The sequence below is a fragment of the Macrosteles quadrilineatus genome, unplaced genomic scaffold, assembly GCF_028750875.1.
Source record: "Macrosteles quadrilineatus isolate MER2022 unplaced genomic scaffold, UCM_ALF_1.0 Scaffold_1__1_contigs__length_201487025, whole genome shotgun sequence".
Taxonomy (NCBI): domain Eukaryota; kingdom Metazoa; phylum Arthropoda; class Insecta; order Hemiptera; family Cicadellidae; genus Macrosteles; species Macrosteles quadrilineatus.
Window position 1 is genome coordinate 160,444,558 of NW_026542594.1, and position 17,475 is coordinate 160,462,032.

Consider the following 17,475-nt stretch of genomic DNA (forward strand, 5'->3'; position numbering starts at 1 on the left):
TTTATAAAATATTTGTGAGACTTGCTCGGATTAAGATAACGTTCAGTTTACTCGAGTGTATATGGAAATATGTACCTGCAACCAAGTCTTAGTTACTGGCTGATACATCTCCAGAGCTTTGCTAGCACCATTCCAGACCATTGACAACCAATTTACATAAATAACATCATCTGCATCGTCACCTTCATGGCCAAGGACTCTGAAAATATTGAAACTAATGTAGTCATCTCTAACTGCAAATCTTGGATAAAAAAATAAAAAAAGAGGAATTAATTTATTTTCCCTTATGCAAATGATTAAAATATAGGTAGTATAATGTAGTATGTTTTGCTTTAAAACCTCCTCAAACAAATTAAAAATTAAATATTCTGCAATAGGATACTTCTGGACTATAACAAACTGTTTCCCAATTAAATTAATATTTTACAGTTGAGAATTTTTTACATATTTGAACAGCTTTAGCTCCCATCGAACATAAATTGTAACCAGGGCCCAGATCTCAACCTAAAACCTTACTGTACTGTAGTCTATTTTCTCTCAGATACATACTTGAGAACTTCCCTATCGAGACTGAGGTAAAGACCGACACATTCAGCTCTGCACTCCTCATAGGCCGAGCCCAATGTTGTGAACAATGAGTCGTATGTCTCACCCACTTCATACCAGCTCTTCACCTACAACGTTAAATTCACTTTTAAATAAACAATTGTTTGACCTTTTACTTGTTACAGTTACCAGATAGAAAAAGTTGAATATTCACTCACATCGATTTTCAGTTGTTTAACTTGGTAACCAAGCCAAATTTCTATCTCTTGACATTGTTCATATCAGTTTCAACTTTATTTTTTACAAATTAAAACCCCTAAGATATAAATTTATCTGGGTTTTAAATAGAACCTTTGACGTATCCAATAGTCAATGATAGAACACATACTTTTAAATAGTTATACTCATTAGTATTTTCCTAAACAACTCCAATATTAATGCAACCATATACATCATTAAAGTTTGCTAACAAGAGCACAATCATTGATGTACAACTGAGTTAATATAAGAAAAAATCATTATATCAATGTTTTTTTAGGATTTTTTACAGTATACATGAATTGGTGGTTCTGTCGGTAGCATGTTACAAGTTTGTGATTGTCATCCGCAACTGCAGCTACATCTGTGAGCATCTCCAGCGAGAACATAGTGACACTTAGGACCCGCAAGCAAGCGAAGGTGATTTTGTTATTACACACACTACACCTTTGAGAACCGATAGGACACTGTCAATGAATGGACGCTTGGCCGTAGGCTATTGGTAATTAATTATTCTGTGATTCAAGCTCACATAACAATTAAATCCCAGTTTTCAGGTCAGCTGGACACCCTTTTTAGTTAACAATTGAAATTAAATTATAATGAAATTTACAATAATGCTCGTAAAGTTTTGCTTATTGTTAGCGAAATATTAGTTTAAACACACTCACCTTTTCATTAGTAATGGGATCAATAAGACTGTCTTTGTCAAAGTTGAAATCACTAGATCCACTCTTTCTCAAAAGTTTACCACTACCATGGCCCAGCAGTTCATGGAGGGCGACTTGAACCTGAAACATGTTCAAAGTATTTACACATTTATTTGACTTAAAACAACACATTTTTTCTCCTAAACGTCAAGATAATTTTAGTAAAATTTAATATGACATTTAATTTGTATTCGGACCAAACTCATGGTAAAAATAAAGTTGAGTCACTAGAACTCACAGACAAGCAATACTTGGACTGTGTTATAAACCCAGGGCTAGTTGAAGGGGTAAGTTTTAGGCTTACTAAATGGTAATATAAAGCTTAAATAAAATAATTCTTAAAAAAAAAAACAAAACACAACACAACAACGTACCTCAAAAGATGACACAGCATGTTTAACCAGCGATGCTTCATCATCTGGGCTGAGAAAAGACAATTTCCTTCCCATAAATGTTGCAGGTATTACATTTCCCAAAGATACATTTTTGAATCCTTCATTTTGTCGTATTTCATCATCTGCAAAGTAATTAGGACATACAGTACCCATATCTTCATGACAAAAAATCATTGAATTTTGTAGTAAATTACAGTAGGACCACGATATCTCAAAACTGAAAGGGAAAAGTAAAAGATTCGAGTTCTTAAGGTGATAAGCTGAAAATTTGAGATACTGAGGTGTTGAGTTCTGACAATGATGTTAGTCACGACCTTCATAGCTCAACTTTTACAAGGTGAACCTTTGTAACTAGAGCTCAAGCTGTTTCTACAAACTGAAGGTTACTGTAGAAGCAAGATGAAATAATTGATAGTAGTACACAACAGTAGTACACAGTACAGCATTAATTATGCAGTAATGGTAATTTAGAATGGGCTAGCCGTAAGTCCAACTTTTGAACTGTATAAACCAAGTTAACAAAACGTGAAAATACTAAGAGTAAATTGAATTTAACAAGAAAAATATAGGTTCAGAACATTAAGGATACATGAAAGCACAAAAATACATCAAATAACACTTGAAATAATACATTTACTCTAATACTGTTTACTCACAAGACGGTAAATACATATAAAAGATGGTAAGCGGTTATCGATTTCGATTGGACTCTCCAATCATCATCAGACCTATTAAACAGTTTAAGTGAAAATATATTATTACAAGTGTTATTTGACATATTTTTTGTGCTTTCAGGTAATTTAATAACACATACAATGCTGATCAAGAAGTTATTTACTAAGGATATAATGTAATAACAAAGGAGCAGCAATCAAATGTTGTACCGGGTTTAAATACTGTAATAAAAAAACAATTTTATGTGCATACACAATGCCACAATGCATTGCAGTTACAGCAAATACGCAAGGTGTAGGCCTAATTTAGGTTAGACGTAAGTAGGTTCAAATTTTCTGACTTAAGTCTGTGAATGTCTATGTCTGTACAACTTGGCGTTGATAAATCTTTTTTAACAATAGACCTCCTGCCTCATACTTTTCCCGGTTTTATAATTGTCCATAAGATATTAGGCAGAATTCTACTTCTCCTTAAACCCTTCACCAAGTACACTAATGAATTTTTTTGTCTTCTGCCAACATTCCACATTCACTCGTCAACATTGCTGACAACATGATATCCAACGTGCACAAAATAATCTCATAAACTGGCAGGATAACATAACAGTACAATGTTAAATTAGCTTATACTGTACCACACAATGAATACTTGTAATATTGATAAACACCTCTTCAGCTGACAATAAAAATAATCAATCTTCAAATAATTACCACAAATAAATTTTATTCACCCAAAATTAATGAATGGGCAGCAAAAATGAGAATTGAAGTTTTTCAGCCATAGTTTTTAACAGGAATTGGGGACATTTCCAACACTGGTACAGGTAAGGGATGTTGAAATACAAATTGTCAAAACTCAGCGCTGATCCATCTTCAAATTTTAGAGAACAAACATAATTTCAATATGTTTATCGTGAACACTCTCAGTTAACTTTATGACATTTTCCATAACTTTGTTATTAGTTATTTTTTAATGGGCCAATGATATTGTACACAACAGCTTCAGAAAAACAGAAAATTGGTATTCTGTGTACGCAGCTCCAGTTGAGTTAAAATATAACTGTTTTTTTAATCTTTTTACATATTATTTTAATATATCATTTCCAAAAATTAAAACTAGAAAGTATAAGGCTAGAAACATGTGGATATGTAATTCACTAATAGAAGAAAAGAAAGAAATATCAGAGCTGGCACTAACTTATAGATCAAACAAAAATAAATTGCTAGGTAAAATCATTAAACAAAAAAACATAACCTACCATAAAAATGTCATTAATAACAAAAGAAATTACTACAAGCAGAAAATCTTAAGATCGAAAAATATTAGTAAAGATGTTTGGCAAATAATTCATCAGGAAACCGGCTCATATAAGTTAAATACAAAAAAAATTCATTTAGAAAAAAAGAATACCACTGTTACTGATCCTTTGCAAGTAGCTAATACTTTTAATGATTATTTCATTAATATTACAAAGGAATCTCTAACGGGCAATAGTTATGGTTCTGCCAATGAAAATTGCAGTCAAAGAGATAAAAATAATATCAAAAATTCTTTCCATTTAACACCAGTTGATGAAAAAGAAATACTAACCATTATTCAAAATCTAAAAAACAAACATGCTAGTGGTTATGATGAAGTGCCTATTAAAGTGATTAAACATGTTGATAAAACTATTGTTAAGGTCTTAGTTCACTTAATAAACTCATCTTTTGTGTCAGGTATATTTCCATCAAAACTTAAAATTGCAAAGTTATTCCTATACACAAAAAAGATTGTCCAAAAAATCCGTCAAATTACAGGCCACTGTCAATTTTACCCACAATTTCAAAAATTTACGAAAAATCTGTCTATACTAGATTAATGTACTTTCTCGAAAGTAACTGCTTAATTAATGGCAACCAACATGGATTTAGGGCTGGAAAGTCGACCAAAACAGCAACTGTTCAATTTATTGAGTCCATTATTGATGCCATTGATAGGGGTGAAAAATGTATTGGACTATTTATGGACTTACAAAAGGCATTTGATAGAGTCTGTCATGGTACCATGGTTAAAATTTTGACACAGTTTGGTATTAAAGGCAAAGCACTTGATTGGTTCAGATCATATCTAACCGATAGGCAACAGTTTGTTGAAATAGTTTCTACAACTGGCGGAAAACAAACAAAAATAAATTCAAAAACACAGTGCATAAAATTTGGAGTCCCACAGGGGTCAATATTAGGCCCATTATTATTTATTATATACATAAATGGAATTAATGATATATTGGTTAATCAGAATGCCAACAAAGTAGTTCTGTATGCAGATGATTCAAATTTGAAAGTTTCAGGACCAACCGATGAACATATTAAAAGATCTTCAGAAGAAGAGTTAAATAACATAGTTTCATTTTTGACAAACCTAAACTTACAGATAAATTTTAATAAAACAAACTTTATAAATTTAATACAAATAAGAACCAAAATGGGTTTTCAACAGAAATAAAATTAAATGACAACATTATTTCAGAAGTAAGTTAACTGATGCAAAATTTTTGGGTTTAATTGTGGATTGCAATTTAAACTGGAATAAACATATTAGCAAAGTTAAAGGCAAAATGAATTCAGGAATTTATGTCCTTAGAAGATTATCTAAATTTTGTGATTTAGCCACTTTAAAAGTAATATATTTTAGCTTGGTTCACTCACATTTGGCATACAACATTTGTGTATACGGAGCAACAACTCACAAAAACTTAAAAAAGATATTGAAACTCCAAAAGAAATGTATAAGAATCATGCTAGGTTTGAAGAACAAGGCTCATGTAAAGGATAGGTTTAGGGAACTGGGAATTTTGTCGGTGTTTGATTTATATATATATGAATGTGTTATGTATGTAAGACAAAACATGACTAATACTAGTTTTCTTGGCCATAATCATACTTATAACACAAGACACAAAAATGATTTAAAATTAGAAACACATAGATTAGAATTTTTTTAAAAAAAGACCACATATAAGGGTGCCAAATTCTTTAATAGATTGCCCGAAAGTTTGAAAAGTGAGACTAACATTAAGAAATTCAATAAAAATTTAAAGGCATTCATGATTGAGAACACTTGTTATTCAATTAATGAGTTTTTAAATAAAATAAGATAAATGGAGTTGTTGGTAAGATTTGTTAATAAAAAGAGGTGTTCTGTATTATACTTGTAAATAGATTAATTTTAATGTACTTATTTTTATTTCTTAGAAATAAGATCTGACACCATTCATTGTACATAAATTGTACATATTATGAATAAAGACATATTTGATTTGATTTGATTTGACTTCTGTTGATTGATCAGCAAATTACTAATACAATGCACAATGCTTACAGTTAGGTATGTTAATTCCAGCTGGGATTCCAGACCCGGAGAATGTAAGCACATCTAAGGAAGTGAAATCTGGTTTCAAAAATGTGTCCTTTTCAAATTCTGAGGGCCAAGGAAGTTTCTTGAGGAATGTAGGAGCTGATTCTAGCAGGGAAACAAATTTCTTTGACATCTCTTTGTTCACCATAGCAACAAACCCCTCAAACTCTCCCCGTTGGCCAGCAGGGTCTCTGTATGTTTCTATAAAACCTATGTACCTAAAATTCAACAACTACATTAGACCTATCAAACTTCTACAAGCAAAGTAGAGAAACAGTTGCACAAATTTACTAATTTAAAAAGCATCTGCCGGGTTTAACTAGAAATGGGCAGAAAAATAAACTTAATATTACAGAAGTGTAAATGATTTACAGTTCAAGGAAAGATTAAGCTAGAAACTCACAGAAAAACTTTGCATCATGACATCAGCAAAGCATCTCAAATGAAGTTTAATATTTTCCAATAAGGTTAGACTCATTAAACATGGCCATGACTTCACACAGCACAAAGTAAAAGTTTAAGACAACATATAAAAAATTAAAATTGTTCTGACCCATCTTTTATATCCATAAACACTAAAATTATCCACGGGTTCCATTTAAATACCATAGTAGAATAGATAAAGGTCTTAGGATCAATTTCTTTTAAGATAGTCAATCAAAAATCTTTTTATAACAAAATCCCTGTAACCACATCTTACAGCAATTCGTTACATAAAAAACAACTAGGATTAACAGTCCTATTATAGTCTAAGACTCAAGATTGTTCAACACGGTTGAATGGTGATAATCATGTTACATGGTTGGACACAAAAACTAGAATTGAATACTATAGTCTTTCTATAATGAGACTTACAAGGTTAGGATTGACAGTTTTTAAAGACACACAAAAACAAATGCTCGTAATAACAATAAGTTTAATATTTTGGTAGTAAAACTTAACTAGTAGATGGATATGTTGGGTAAAACCAACTTAGGTTTAAACTCTCCCTTTCTTTGTTTATAGTAATAGCACTTAATCCTTACGTTTCAATGATAGGACCTTTATCTTTGATCCAATGTCTAGAACCATCTTTGTGTGCATCCAGACTGCCAGTGGTGAAACTTTTAATATACTCTTCTAGCATATGGCGCTCTGTGCAATTTGCAGCATACTCCTTTAACAGTAAACAAAATTTTATTTAGTTACTTTTTAACTTCTAATCAGGAAGAAAATAAGTGGCACGAGTAAAAGGTTTGATAGACTTTTGTTAGAGGGGGTGAACCATTACAGAAATTCAAGTAACTAAACAGCGTGTAGAATCTCGTATAGTTTTATAGGAGGTACACTTACAATTATAAAACCTAAATTGTTTGTATTTATAGTCAGGATAAATAGACACAATAACATCAAGAGAGCATTCCCACAGTTGAAACTTAGTATTCATATCATTGTTGCAGCACATTTAAGTGTGCAATGTACATTAAGGTTAGATTAGATTAATAGGTTAGTCATAAACATATTATTACAGTTAAGCTCTATTTGCTAACACACCTTTGCACTTGACAAGTGTTCAGTAACTTTCTTGAGTAGAGGGGAATAATCGCCTCTGGTGACACGAAACACACAACCCTGGAACTCTGTCTCAGCAGGCATGAAGCTGGGATCCCTTCCTGTCAGCACCGACGCCAGCCTGATCTGATCAACAAAATAACCAACTTGTATGTAGCCTGAAAATAAGTACAGTAGAACCCCTCATATCCGACCATGAGGCTGCTCCTACATTGGGTCTGACAAAAACCAACAGATGTTGCGCTGCCTGCCCTCCTACACTGGCGCTTGGTGTGTGTTGGAAAGGAGGAACGAGTCAGAGCTTGTCTAACAACGAATCAAAATAGTTTGTTTTTTTAAAGTGGTTTAAATACCTGTAATGTCGACAATCCCAAGTGGTTGTGAAACAACTAGTTTCGGCTCATAACAGAGCCATCTTCAGGTTTTTCAAGGACATTATCACTTCTTCCGAAGGTCGTCAAGATCCACAAATAATTTACACACATTAAAAACATTTAAAAAACACGTAACACTCATGCCTAGCCCTAGCTTTAACGACGTGACCGGCGGGAGTTTACGTCTAGACTCAAGTTTGTTTTTTCATCCAGTCAGTCCCAGTCGCGTCGAAACTGTTGTCAAAGTTGGTGCAGAGATTGATAGAAAACTCGTTTTGTTTCATATTAATTATTATTACATGTTAATGCAACATAATAAAAATAAATACCCCGCAGCAACAAACCTGCACACCAAGCAAATTTCCATTCGCCTGATGTGATTTTCACTTAAATATATTTAAGTGACGCATTAAGTTTAATGAATAGGTTAAGGTTTGAGTACAGGGAGGGTAATAAAGGGTGTTCTTTGTAAAATATCAATAGCTTAGTATAAAATAAATTTACCAAGTCTGATCAAAATATATCCATAAACAAGCAAACTACAACAATTTGCTCAGCTGATATCAGCATCTGACCTCGAATGAAATAAGCAATTGTTTCTGAGCGTGGAACTTCATCTCTCGACAGTATTCTCTTCAAGTTCATTATGATCGTACTAAAACGGTTTTTAAATGTGAAATGTTTTTATATGGCAATGGTATTGGTTGAATCATTATTCAAGATTTTCAAAAATTCATGGTCCAATCGAGCAATTTATGTATAACCCATGCCTTATTCTTTTCAAGGTTTTCATGGCTGGTGGCAGCCCTGTGATGGAATTTGTATTTTTAGTGTCATAAAAAATAGTTAGGCCTACTACAGCCATTTAATGTTTCTTCTATATCTAATAGTTTCTGAGATACCATTGATGACACTGTTAAGTTGTTCACACTGTATGATAACCAATAACATATAAAAATAACCAGGAAAACAATAGTTTAAATTATAAACATTACAATACCTCATACACAGTTTTTCCATCCTCACTGGTCTTGAAAGTCCGACAGTTGTATGCTTCCATGTTTATAGTTTTGAGGTAGGCATTGACTATTTTAGAATCTTCGATTGTGCAGTTTGAAGAGAAGTAAGTAGTAACACCCTTTAACAGATGTAACATAATAATATTAACTTAATTAATATAAATCCAATATAAAGCTAGTAGTTATTTAACAAAAATGTAAATGATTTAAGCGATAATAAATGCTATTTCCCCCACAGCAGTATTTCTACAAGTCTAAGTTACACTGTTGAGACAAGAAAAAGACAAATTCTATTTTATACAAATTATAAAATGTTTATTAAAAGTAGGGATGGTTCGGTTGGTTTTCACCGGTTTTTGCAACAACAAAAACTGAACCTGAGAATTCATCTTTTTGGACATAAAAGGTGCTACTATTAAAACCTGATTATTTGTTACTCGAACAATTTATATAGGCCATCCTAAATAACCAGGTTCAGGCCAAGGTCTTTTGATTCTTTGGAAGAGCTGTAAAATATACTAAGAAAATTCAATTGAGCCTGAGATAAACTAATTTGATTGATATGTGTTGGTGTTAACTTTGAAACTGAAAGGCAAAAATCTTATTCGGTGCTAATCCAATTATATTTTTAGATTAAATTTATTTTACTCCCAGAAAAAGATTTTTATCAATTTTATAAAAAAAAATATTATAACTGATGAGAAATATGTGCTAATTCGAGAATGCATTTAGGGGGTATTAGGGCTAAGTTAAAATTTCAAATTGTAAATGTTCATTTTAAATGAACTCTTCATAAGTTAGTGACTAAAATGTATGTGCACTTTTATTTATTTTAAAGATTTTATAACTATTGTTCAGTAATTTTACTTGTTGTTTCAAACAGTTAATTCTACTAATAATGTATTAACATAAGCAACCCTACTATATGAATATGACTTATTTTGTTATAAATTATTGATCTACTTCTTTCAATTGCTTCTGTTGACTTATCTTTTGTTGCATTTCTATAAATATAATTGTTGACCCAGTATCAAATGTAAACAGATTAGATCCTGAATGAGTGAAGACATCAACAAGTCAAGGGTTCTTAAATATGAATTTGTAGACAATACTGGTGTTCGTCTGTGTAACAATACTGGTGTTTCCAATTCCTATCATATTACAGTTTTCAACAACATTATAACCTAATTCATTATAATTTGTGAGTAAAACCTGGTATTGTAACCTTGAATTTTAATATGACAATTTATGAATTGTACCTATAGGTACCATAACGTAATTGAGGTTAGGGTATGTTGTCTGACCTAATGATGCTTTGAAATATAATAGCCCTCAGATTAAGCAAGTTACAATTTTAAACGAGAGTACTACATTTGCATGAGTAAAGAGAAAGTTGTTAGCCTATTCAAAAAAAATGATAGAAGGGGGAGACAGGAAAACTAACTACTGAGAACCGATAAAAAAAAAAACTGAACCGATAAAATCTTCAACCGACCCATTACTAATTAAAAGTTTTTTGGTACTTTGTTTAAAAAACTTATAGCTGAACAAGTCATTGCTTACATTGCTATTAAGTAAAATTAGGTCCAAGAAATTAGTTCCGTATTATTTTATCATAATTTTCAGTGACACATCTCAATTTACTACGAGGGAAAAACATGGAAAAAATTATTTGCAATAGACTAGCCTATAGGATTTTTCTTGTCTCCAAACAAAATATGTTCACCTGTTGACGTCAATTGTTGGAATTTTTTTTATACAAAAATTAAAAGTTTAACACTTAACGGATAAACACACAACTGTTTGTTTTATGATAAGATAGGTTACAGTACCTTGCCATAAGTAAGTTACAGTACCTTGCAAGGTACCTTGCCTTTTCTCAGATAACGAATGAACATTTAAATTATACATTACGTTTCCACTTTAAAGTAGTGTACTCAGTGAAGAGTAACTACAGTAGAGTCCCGTTAGTCCGAAATGGTTGGGACCGGGCCCATTTCGGATTACCAAATATTTTGGATTAAAAATTTTGAAAGAAAGTTAAATTAAAAAAAAAAAAAAATTTTTTGTCTTGTACGCAGTCACGAGCCCGGGATTATTTTTCACAATACTTAAGGCTAGACCTAGTGGATGCAGCATTATCACTTAATAAAATCCATCTGTGATTTGGCAGACAAAAATGAAAAATGTTAATAACAAAAATGGTGAAATATTTACTAAAATACTCTACAAAAAAACTCTATCTCACCCAGCCGCTACAGAATACTTTGACAAGGTACAGCTAACTGTGTTAAAAGTTTAATAAAAAAATTTTTTTTTTAATAAAAAAAAATATATTTTTTGGTTTTAGATTGAGCGGACTTTCGGATTACAGTAGACTCCCTCTTATACGGACTCCTCGGGACCGAGGCCAGTCCGGATAACGGGTTTTCCGGTTAAACCGACGTCCCAAAAAACTCGTTAAAACGGACTGTTTACTGTGATATTCAACTTAAATTTAGGAGAGCGTTGTATTAAGACACGTGATAACTGGTCTCAAATCTTTCCCACGAGAACAGACGTTTCAGTACTGCCCACATCCTGACGATCTAGTCCGGTTAAACCAATGTGCTGATAAAAATTGTCCGGTTAAAGAGATGTCATTTCCACCAAGTGTAGTCCGGTTAAACCGATGTCCGGTTAAAAGGTGTCCAGATAAAAGGGAGTCTACTGTACCGAAGTTTGGATTATCGGGACTCTACTGTAATAGGATTTACTCTCATAGCCAGCCCCAGTAGTTGGCCTGCTCTACCCCTCCAGACTGAGAGCTTCTCTCAACCCTTATCAGAGAGGCTTGGGCTTGGCTATGTGCTGATTATAAAAATCCATTTAGGCCTATGACTTTCTGAGAGGAGGTTAAAAAACCAAGATTAAAATACAAATATCTGTATGTCAATGACAAATATATGTTTTATTACCATACTAGCTTTTACTATTTATTATTATCAAACTAATATTGATAATTTTTACTCATTTTATTACTCATTTTCAAAGTGATTAAAAAAATGAGAGGACATATACATGTTATTAGTGAAATGAATTATTCATATATTTTAGCATCAAGTACCTTATCCCAAAATCCTAGACTCTTGTCTCGGTCATCAAGGGAATAAATAGATGATTTACACCTGTCCCACAAATCCTGGAACAGCTTGGGTTGTTTTGAATATGCTTCTGATACTTTCATAACCTCCTCCAATTTTTCCAATGACAATCCAGGAATGATCTTAGAATCTCCAAATCCTTTGTAGTTTCCTGCATTGGCCAATACTCCAGCCGAGTACACTAATAAGGCCTAAAAACAATTAAAAATATGTCTAAGAAATCTTAAAAAAAATCTTTTAAGAAACTTTTACAAGTATAAAAGTTACACTGTTGTAGGCCTATCAAGTAACTTAAAGCAATAAGGGGTTTCTTTGTAACTTTCCTTTTTATGCCTGTCCTAACTAACCGATTTTTACGATTTAGCTCTAATTTTAAAGCTTATGATCTGGAGGTCATTTCATTTGGGGCTTCGTCCTCCCCCAGTGATTTTATTTTCTTTTTAGGGTTTACTTAAGATACAGTGATGCTGACCCAACTTTCTTTATAACGGTTCTATATCTGAGTTGAAAAAATTATAGGAAAAAATAAATATTAATTTTCCTTATTTGTGTTTTGTTATACAAGTATACATAAAATAAACACAATGGAACACTTTATACTGTCAAAATAATTTTTTACTCGTTTTTAATTATGCGGATATATCCGCCACCCGTCCTCGGATGAGTAGAAAAGCAGCAGATATATCCGCCACCCGTCTTTGAAGATATGAACATGACAACGTTAGGCAATAAATAGAGTACAACATGTAAACAATAAATAAAGATAATGTAGTGTTGAGCGCGAATCCTCAAGGGGGGAGCGTAGGAGAGGTAGGATGGTGCGCAAGAGAGGGGGTGGCGCGGGAAAAGGGTAGGCGCGGGAGAGAGCGCAGCCATGGAGAGAGCAGGAAAGTGGCGCCTTGGTACCGCGAAACATCTGGTTACTGCTCAAGCACTTGCCAGTCTGTCTGAAGAGAAGGCGGATATATCCGCTTCCCATCCGGAACATCAAAAACCATAAGCGGATATATCCGCCACCCGTCCTTTTTCGTCAAAGACTTAGGCAGATATATCCGTCACCCGTCCGGGAAGGGTTAATATTTAACAAGAATACTAGAACAGACAAGGTATTGATCATAAACACAAACAAATTATGTTACTGGCCCGAAAGTAACATTATTCAACATTGCTTATGGAACTGTCTAAACAGTATGTTAATGCATTGACTATTAGATAATAGTCAAAGGTTATGTTATTTGTATATTTACTGTTATTTGTTTGTTTACGATCCATACCGTTTTCTGTTCCAATATTCGTTACGGTATGTTTAACCACAATCAGCTAGTAAACCAGAGACAAAACATAGTTTTTGGAAATGGATTTGAAATAAGCCTAGGCTACTTTTAGTGATAATTGTAACCTGGCTGAGGTAGGCAAATTACTCTTATTTTATTTGTAATATATGTACATCTACAATCAACAAATTTAATTGATTGTAAATTAGTAGTTTTGTTCTCCGGGTCACTTTCACTTTCACATTATTATTTTTGCATCGGAAACAAGATTTGAACTCGATTAAAAAGCATTATTAGCTCACTCCCCTTACTGTATGAAAGCCATATTTATTCATTAAATATGTATATTCTACATTATATGTTTATTATATATAATAGTAATAGTCAAAGATAATAGTATGTAACTAGGCTATTAGAATTTTATTCATTTCAAAAATGAGAAAAATACCAACTCCTAAGGTTTTATGGGTAACATCTGAATATTACAACCCTACCTGCCACCTGTCACATTATGTCTGTAAAACTAAGTGATTGTCTAGTGTTTAATTAAATCATAGAAAAAATAGTGCTAAAAAAGGAAACACGCTTTCTATAATATTTATCACCATTACATTATAATTTCTCAAAAAATTTTTGTATTTAATAGAAATAACTAACACTCAGCAAGAATAAGAAACTTTGATACTCACAGTGAATTCGTCCTCAGTTATTTTTGCCAATGCTTTTGACTTCAGTTCACTTATTGATTGACCATCGAACAATTGTAGAAGGAAACTTACAATCAATGGTGACTCTGGAGAGGTCTGTAATGTAAGAATCATTAACAAATCGTTATTCAGAAAGACCATTGACATTATACTACAATATTCATACCTGGCTTAAAATACCTACTTTGTATGGTCGCCATTTAATAAGAAAGTAGGCTATTAATGTATGAAGTAGGGATGGGTTGGTTCCAAAGTCGATTCTCAATTCCACCATTTCTCAGCTTTAGAATCTGAATCGAGAATCGACCACTAAAAGTTGATTCCAATACCAATACAGTACCAGACTCGTCTGCAAAGATTTTTGCGATTGGAAAATTACTGCTAATGCTGCGATCGTGCAAGGCAACGATGACGTTTCCATGACCGTGGGAGATGATGATGATGTTCCATTACCGCAGGGGTTATTCGGGGTTTTGACGTGACCGCAGGAGACAAGGACAATGAAAACTCGACCACGGAAAATGAACAGAATCTTGCTGCGATCGTGGAAAACGAGGCTTATGTTTTCTTACCGTAGGATATATTCAGGATTTTGCCGCCACAGCGGGAGACAATGACAATGTCTACACAACCGCGGGAAATGAACAAAATTTTGCCACGATCGTGGAAGTCGATGGTGTTTCCGTTACCATTTGGGTATTCAGGGTTTTGCTGTGACCGCAGGAGACAATGACAATAACTACACGACCAAGGGTAATGTTTTTAATCCAGCATAGGGTTGAAAAAATGTTTGATCAAAATTTAATTCTAGATTTTGCTGAGGACCATTCTTGACAGTAAACAACAAAATGTAATTGAAAATGGCTTTTAAGCATTAAGTGAAACAGAGTTGATACAGTAGGCCTACCTGAACAACAGTGATGAGTCCTCCATTCCATGATGCCAGGCTGAGGTAGTGAGCATACAACTTCTCATTATCAGTCAGAGCATTGAAAGCTACTTCACATTCCAACCCACTCACTGGCTGGTCATTGGGTAATATGTGCTCTTTAACAGTCATCTTTGGCAATGACTAAAAATAAATTAAATGTTTGCATTGAGTTACTTTATGAACATTTTTATAAGGTGATAAAAAACCTGGGTATTTAAAACTAACCCTTCCTGGGCTATGGACGGATATATCCCGTCAATCTCCGTTTACGTTCCAGGTGGGAATCGGATATATCCGTCCCGAGAAGTTTCTTTTCTGAGCTGAAGGATATATCCGCCCAAAACGAATTGATATACATTGTTTGTAATACGGAAATAAACATTATACTGCATTATAAATGAGTTGTTTATTGTTGGCAATAATAATTACCACAACTGTTTCAGCTATTATTAGTTTGCGCCATAGTGTGTGAATATTGCAAAACTGTCATTTTGCACAAGGTTGTTAGTGAGAGATGTTTACTTTTGTGTTTTGTGCTTTATTTTTATGTTATTGAGCTAAAAAGACTAATCCAAACAATCCGAATTTAAAGATGTTATTGAGATTCTAAATAAAAGTATGTCTGACGGGGATTTCATACTTGGCATTAAAAACAATAGCATAGAATTTGATAGATATGATGAACCTGAAGAACAGTCTTTACGTTGTAGAAGTCGAGGTGGGGAATGGGTATGAGGACTTGGGAGCGGAACTGGGTGGTTTAGATTTACAGTACTGTACTTCAGAATGATAGATACATATTGATCTAGATAAAAAATAAAGCAAGGGAAAGAATAAGGTTGATGGATATATCCGTCTGCTACTCACAAGAATACTCAAGCTAATAGGCAGTGTTCATATTTCGTGATTTTTTGCTACGGGTGGCAGACAGATATATCCGTCTACCTTAGGTTTTTAGTGGGCCTAAGACGGATATATGTGTCAATTTAAATTTAAATTTCTTTATAACTTTTGTTGGTACAGCAATTAGATCACTGAGAAGGAATGATCCATGAATTATTTAAAGCAAAATAAAAAACAAAACATGATAAAATCACTTTATAGTTTTTAAATGTTGGCAAAAAATAATTAAGCTCCAGCCCTTCATTTAATTTAGCCCTGGAAGGGTTAATTTGTTTAAAAAGTTTAAGAGGGTTTCTGTTAAAAATGCTGAGTAAGAATTACATGTCTATTACAAAACTATTTATATGATCAATAACATTAGGGTAAAGCCTAACAAGAGCACCTTCTGCTTCTACATTCATTAACTATCGATAATAAGAGAACCTATTTGCAGATTAACTTTTAGTTATTATTAGTAGATATAGGTCCAGTGTTGGGCAGAAAATAAAATGTTTAGCAAGCCTACTCTAAGGTCAATGCTTAATGTCTCCTCCTATTTCAATATTTTGAATAAAATTTAATGCCCATGCAACTGAAAATTAATCTTGGAAAAACATTATATTGTACCTTCAGTTTGGATTCAATTGGTTTTCTTCTTGAAGAAAAATGACTGATATATTTTTGTCCACTTCCAAATCTTGTACTGGAAGTGACCAGGTTACAAAATATTTTAGATGTTTCTTTAACAAATTTTATTTTAAATAAATTTATGTTCTTCATAAGCATCATCTTCTTTCTTTATTTATAGAATCTTTAATGTCATATGTACCTGTAATATAAATATATATTGCGCGCTGTGAAAGGTTGTTGTTGGAAGGGTGTCAACCCCTGTTGAAATCCATTTCCAGTTCAAGGATGTGTGTGCAGAAAGATGTTTAAAAATAGAAATTGTGTACAAGTGGCCTAGAGAGATGCAGAAGGCCTTAGACTTTACACAATGAGGGCGGCATTGTGTGACTACGAACACAGACCACAGCAGGTGTAGTTGAAGGCTTGTAAATTGTAAGCAGTAAATACTTTTAATACTTAGCCCATACAGCTAATGGCAACTAAGGGACCTTCAGTTTATAGTGGAATCCGAACCACATTTTTTCCTTGGTATATACAAATTAGTCTAGGCCTAATTTTCAAGATAGTACTGCGGATAGTGGTAGTACTCACTGGTGCGGACGTTAATCCACACCAGGGAGTATCGCATCCACAGTGCATGCCTATAAATATCCACAATTCCGTTAAGTTAAATTAAGGTCTCCATCGAGCCAGACACTGGCACCATGTTTTTCCCTTCGTCCACTACTTATCTAGGCTACCTGGTTCTCATTTCTACTCATTTCCTTCATAGTAGCCACAAAATGATATGAGGGAAATAGACTCTGCCACCAAATATAAATTGCGCGATGTGAAAGGTTGCTGTTGGAAGGGTGTCAACCCCTGTTGAAATCCATTTCCAGTTCAAGGATGTGTGTGCAGAAAGGTGTTCAAAAATTTTCAAACACATTTTCTATCCATAGAAAATGTGTATAAAAGTGTCCTAGAGAAATGCAGAAGGCC

At 33.3% G+C, this 17,475-nt stretch overlaps 1 protein-coding gene across 3 annotated transcripts in view; it reads right to left on the reverse strand.

Annotated features, from left to right (window-relative positions):
• The window catches only part of LOC128988494 (dipeptidyl peptidase 3), a 34,724-nt gene that overhangs the window by 5,499 nt on the left and 11,750 nt on the right, over positions 1 to 17,475 (reverse strand). For 2 of the 3 annotated variants that reach the window (XM_054409841.1, XM_054409849.1), the window contains exons 2-12: positions 14,959 to 15,123; positions 14,034 to 14,147; positions 12,034 to 12,261; positions 8,909 to 9,046; positions 7,517 to 7,660; positions 7,009 to 7,139; positions 5,948 to 6,201; positions 1,889 to 2,031; positions 1,476 to 1,595; positions 550 to 674; positions 76 to 199 (exon numbers count right to left, since the gene is read on the reverse strand). In XM_054409841.1, coding sequence (XP_054265816.1) covers positions 76 to 199; positions 550 to 674; positions 1,476 to 1,595; positions 1,889 to 2,031; positions 5,948 to 6,201; positions 7,009 to 7,139; positions 7,517 to 7,660; positions 8,909 to 9,046; positions 12,034 to 12,261; positions 14,034 to 14,147; positions 14,959 to 15,111 — 1,674 coding nt within the window. In that variant the 5' untranslated portion in view covers positions 15,112 to 15,123. Of the gene's footprint in view, positions 1 to 75; positions 200 to 549; positions 675 to 1,475; positions 1,596 to 1,888; positions 2,032 to 5,947; positions 6,202 to 7,008; positions 7,140 to 7,516; positions 7,661 to 8,908; positions 9,047 to 12,033; positions 12,262 to 14,033; positions 14,148 to 14,958; positions 15,124 to 16,491; positions 16,662 to 17,475 lie in introns of those variants that run through there. The other variant, XM_054409831.1, reaches the window with a different exon arrangement.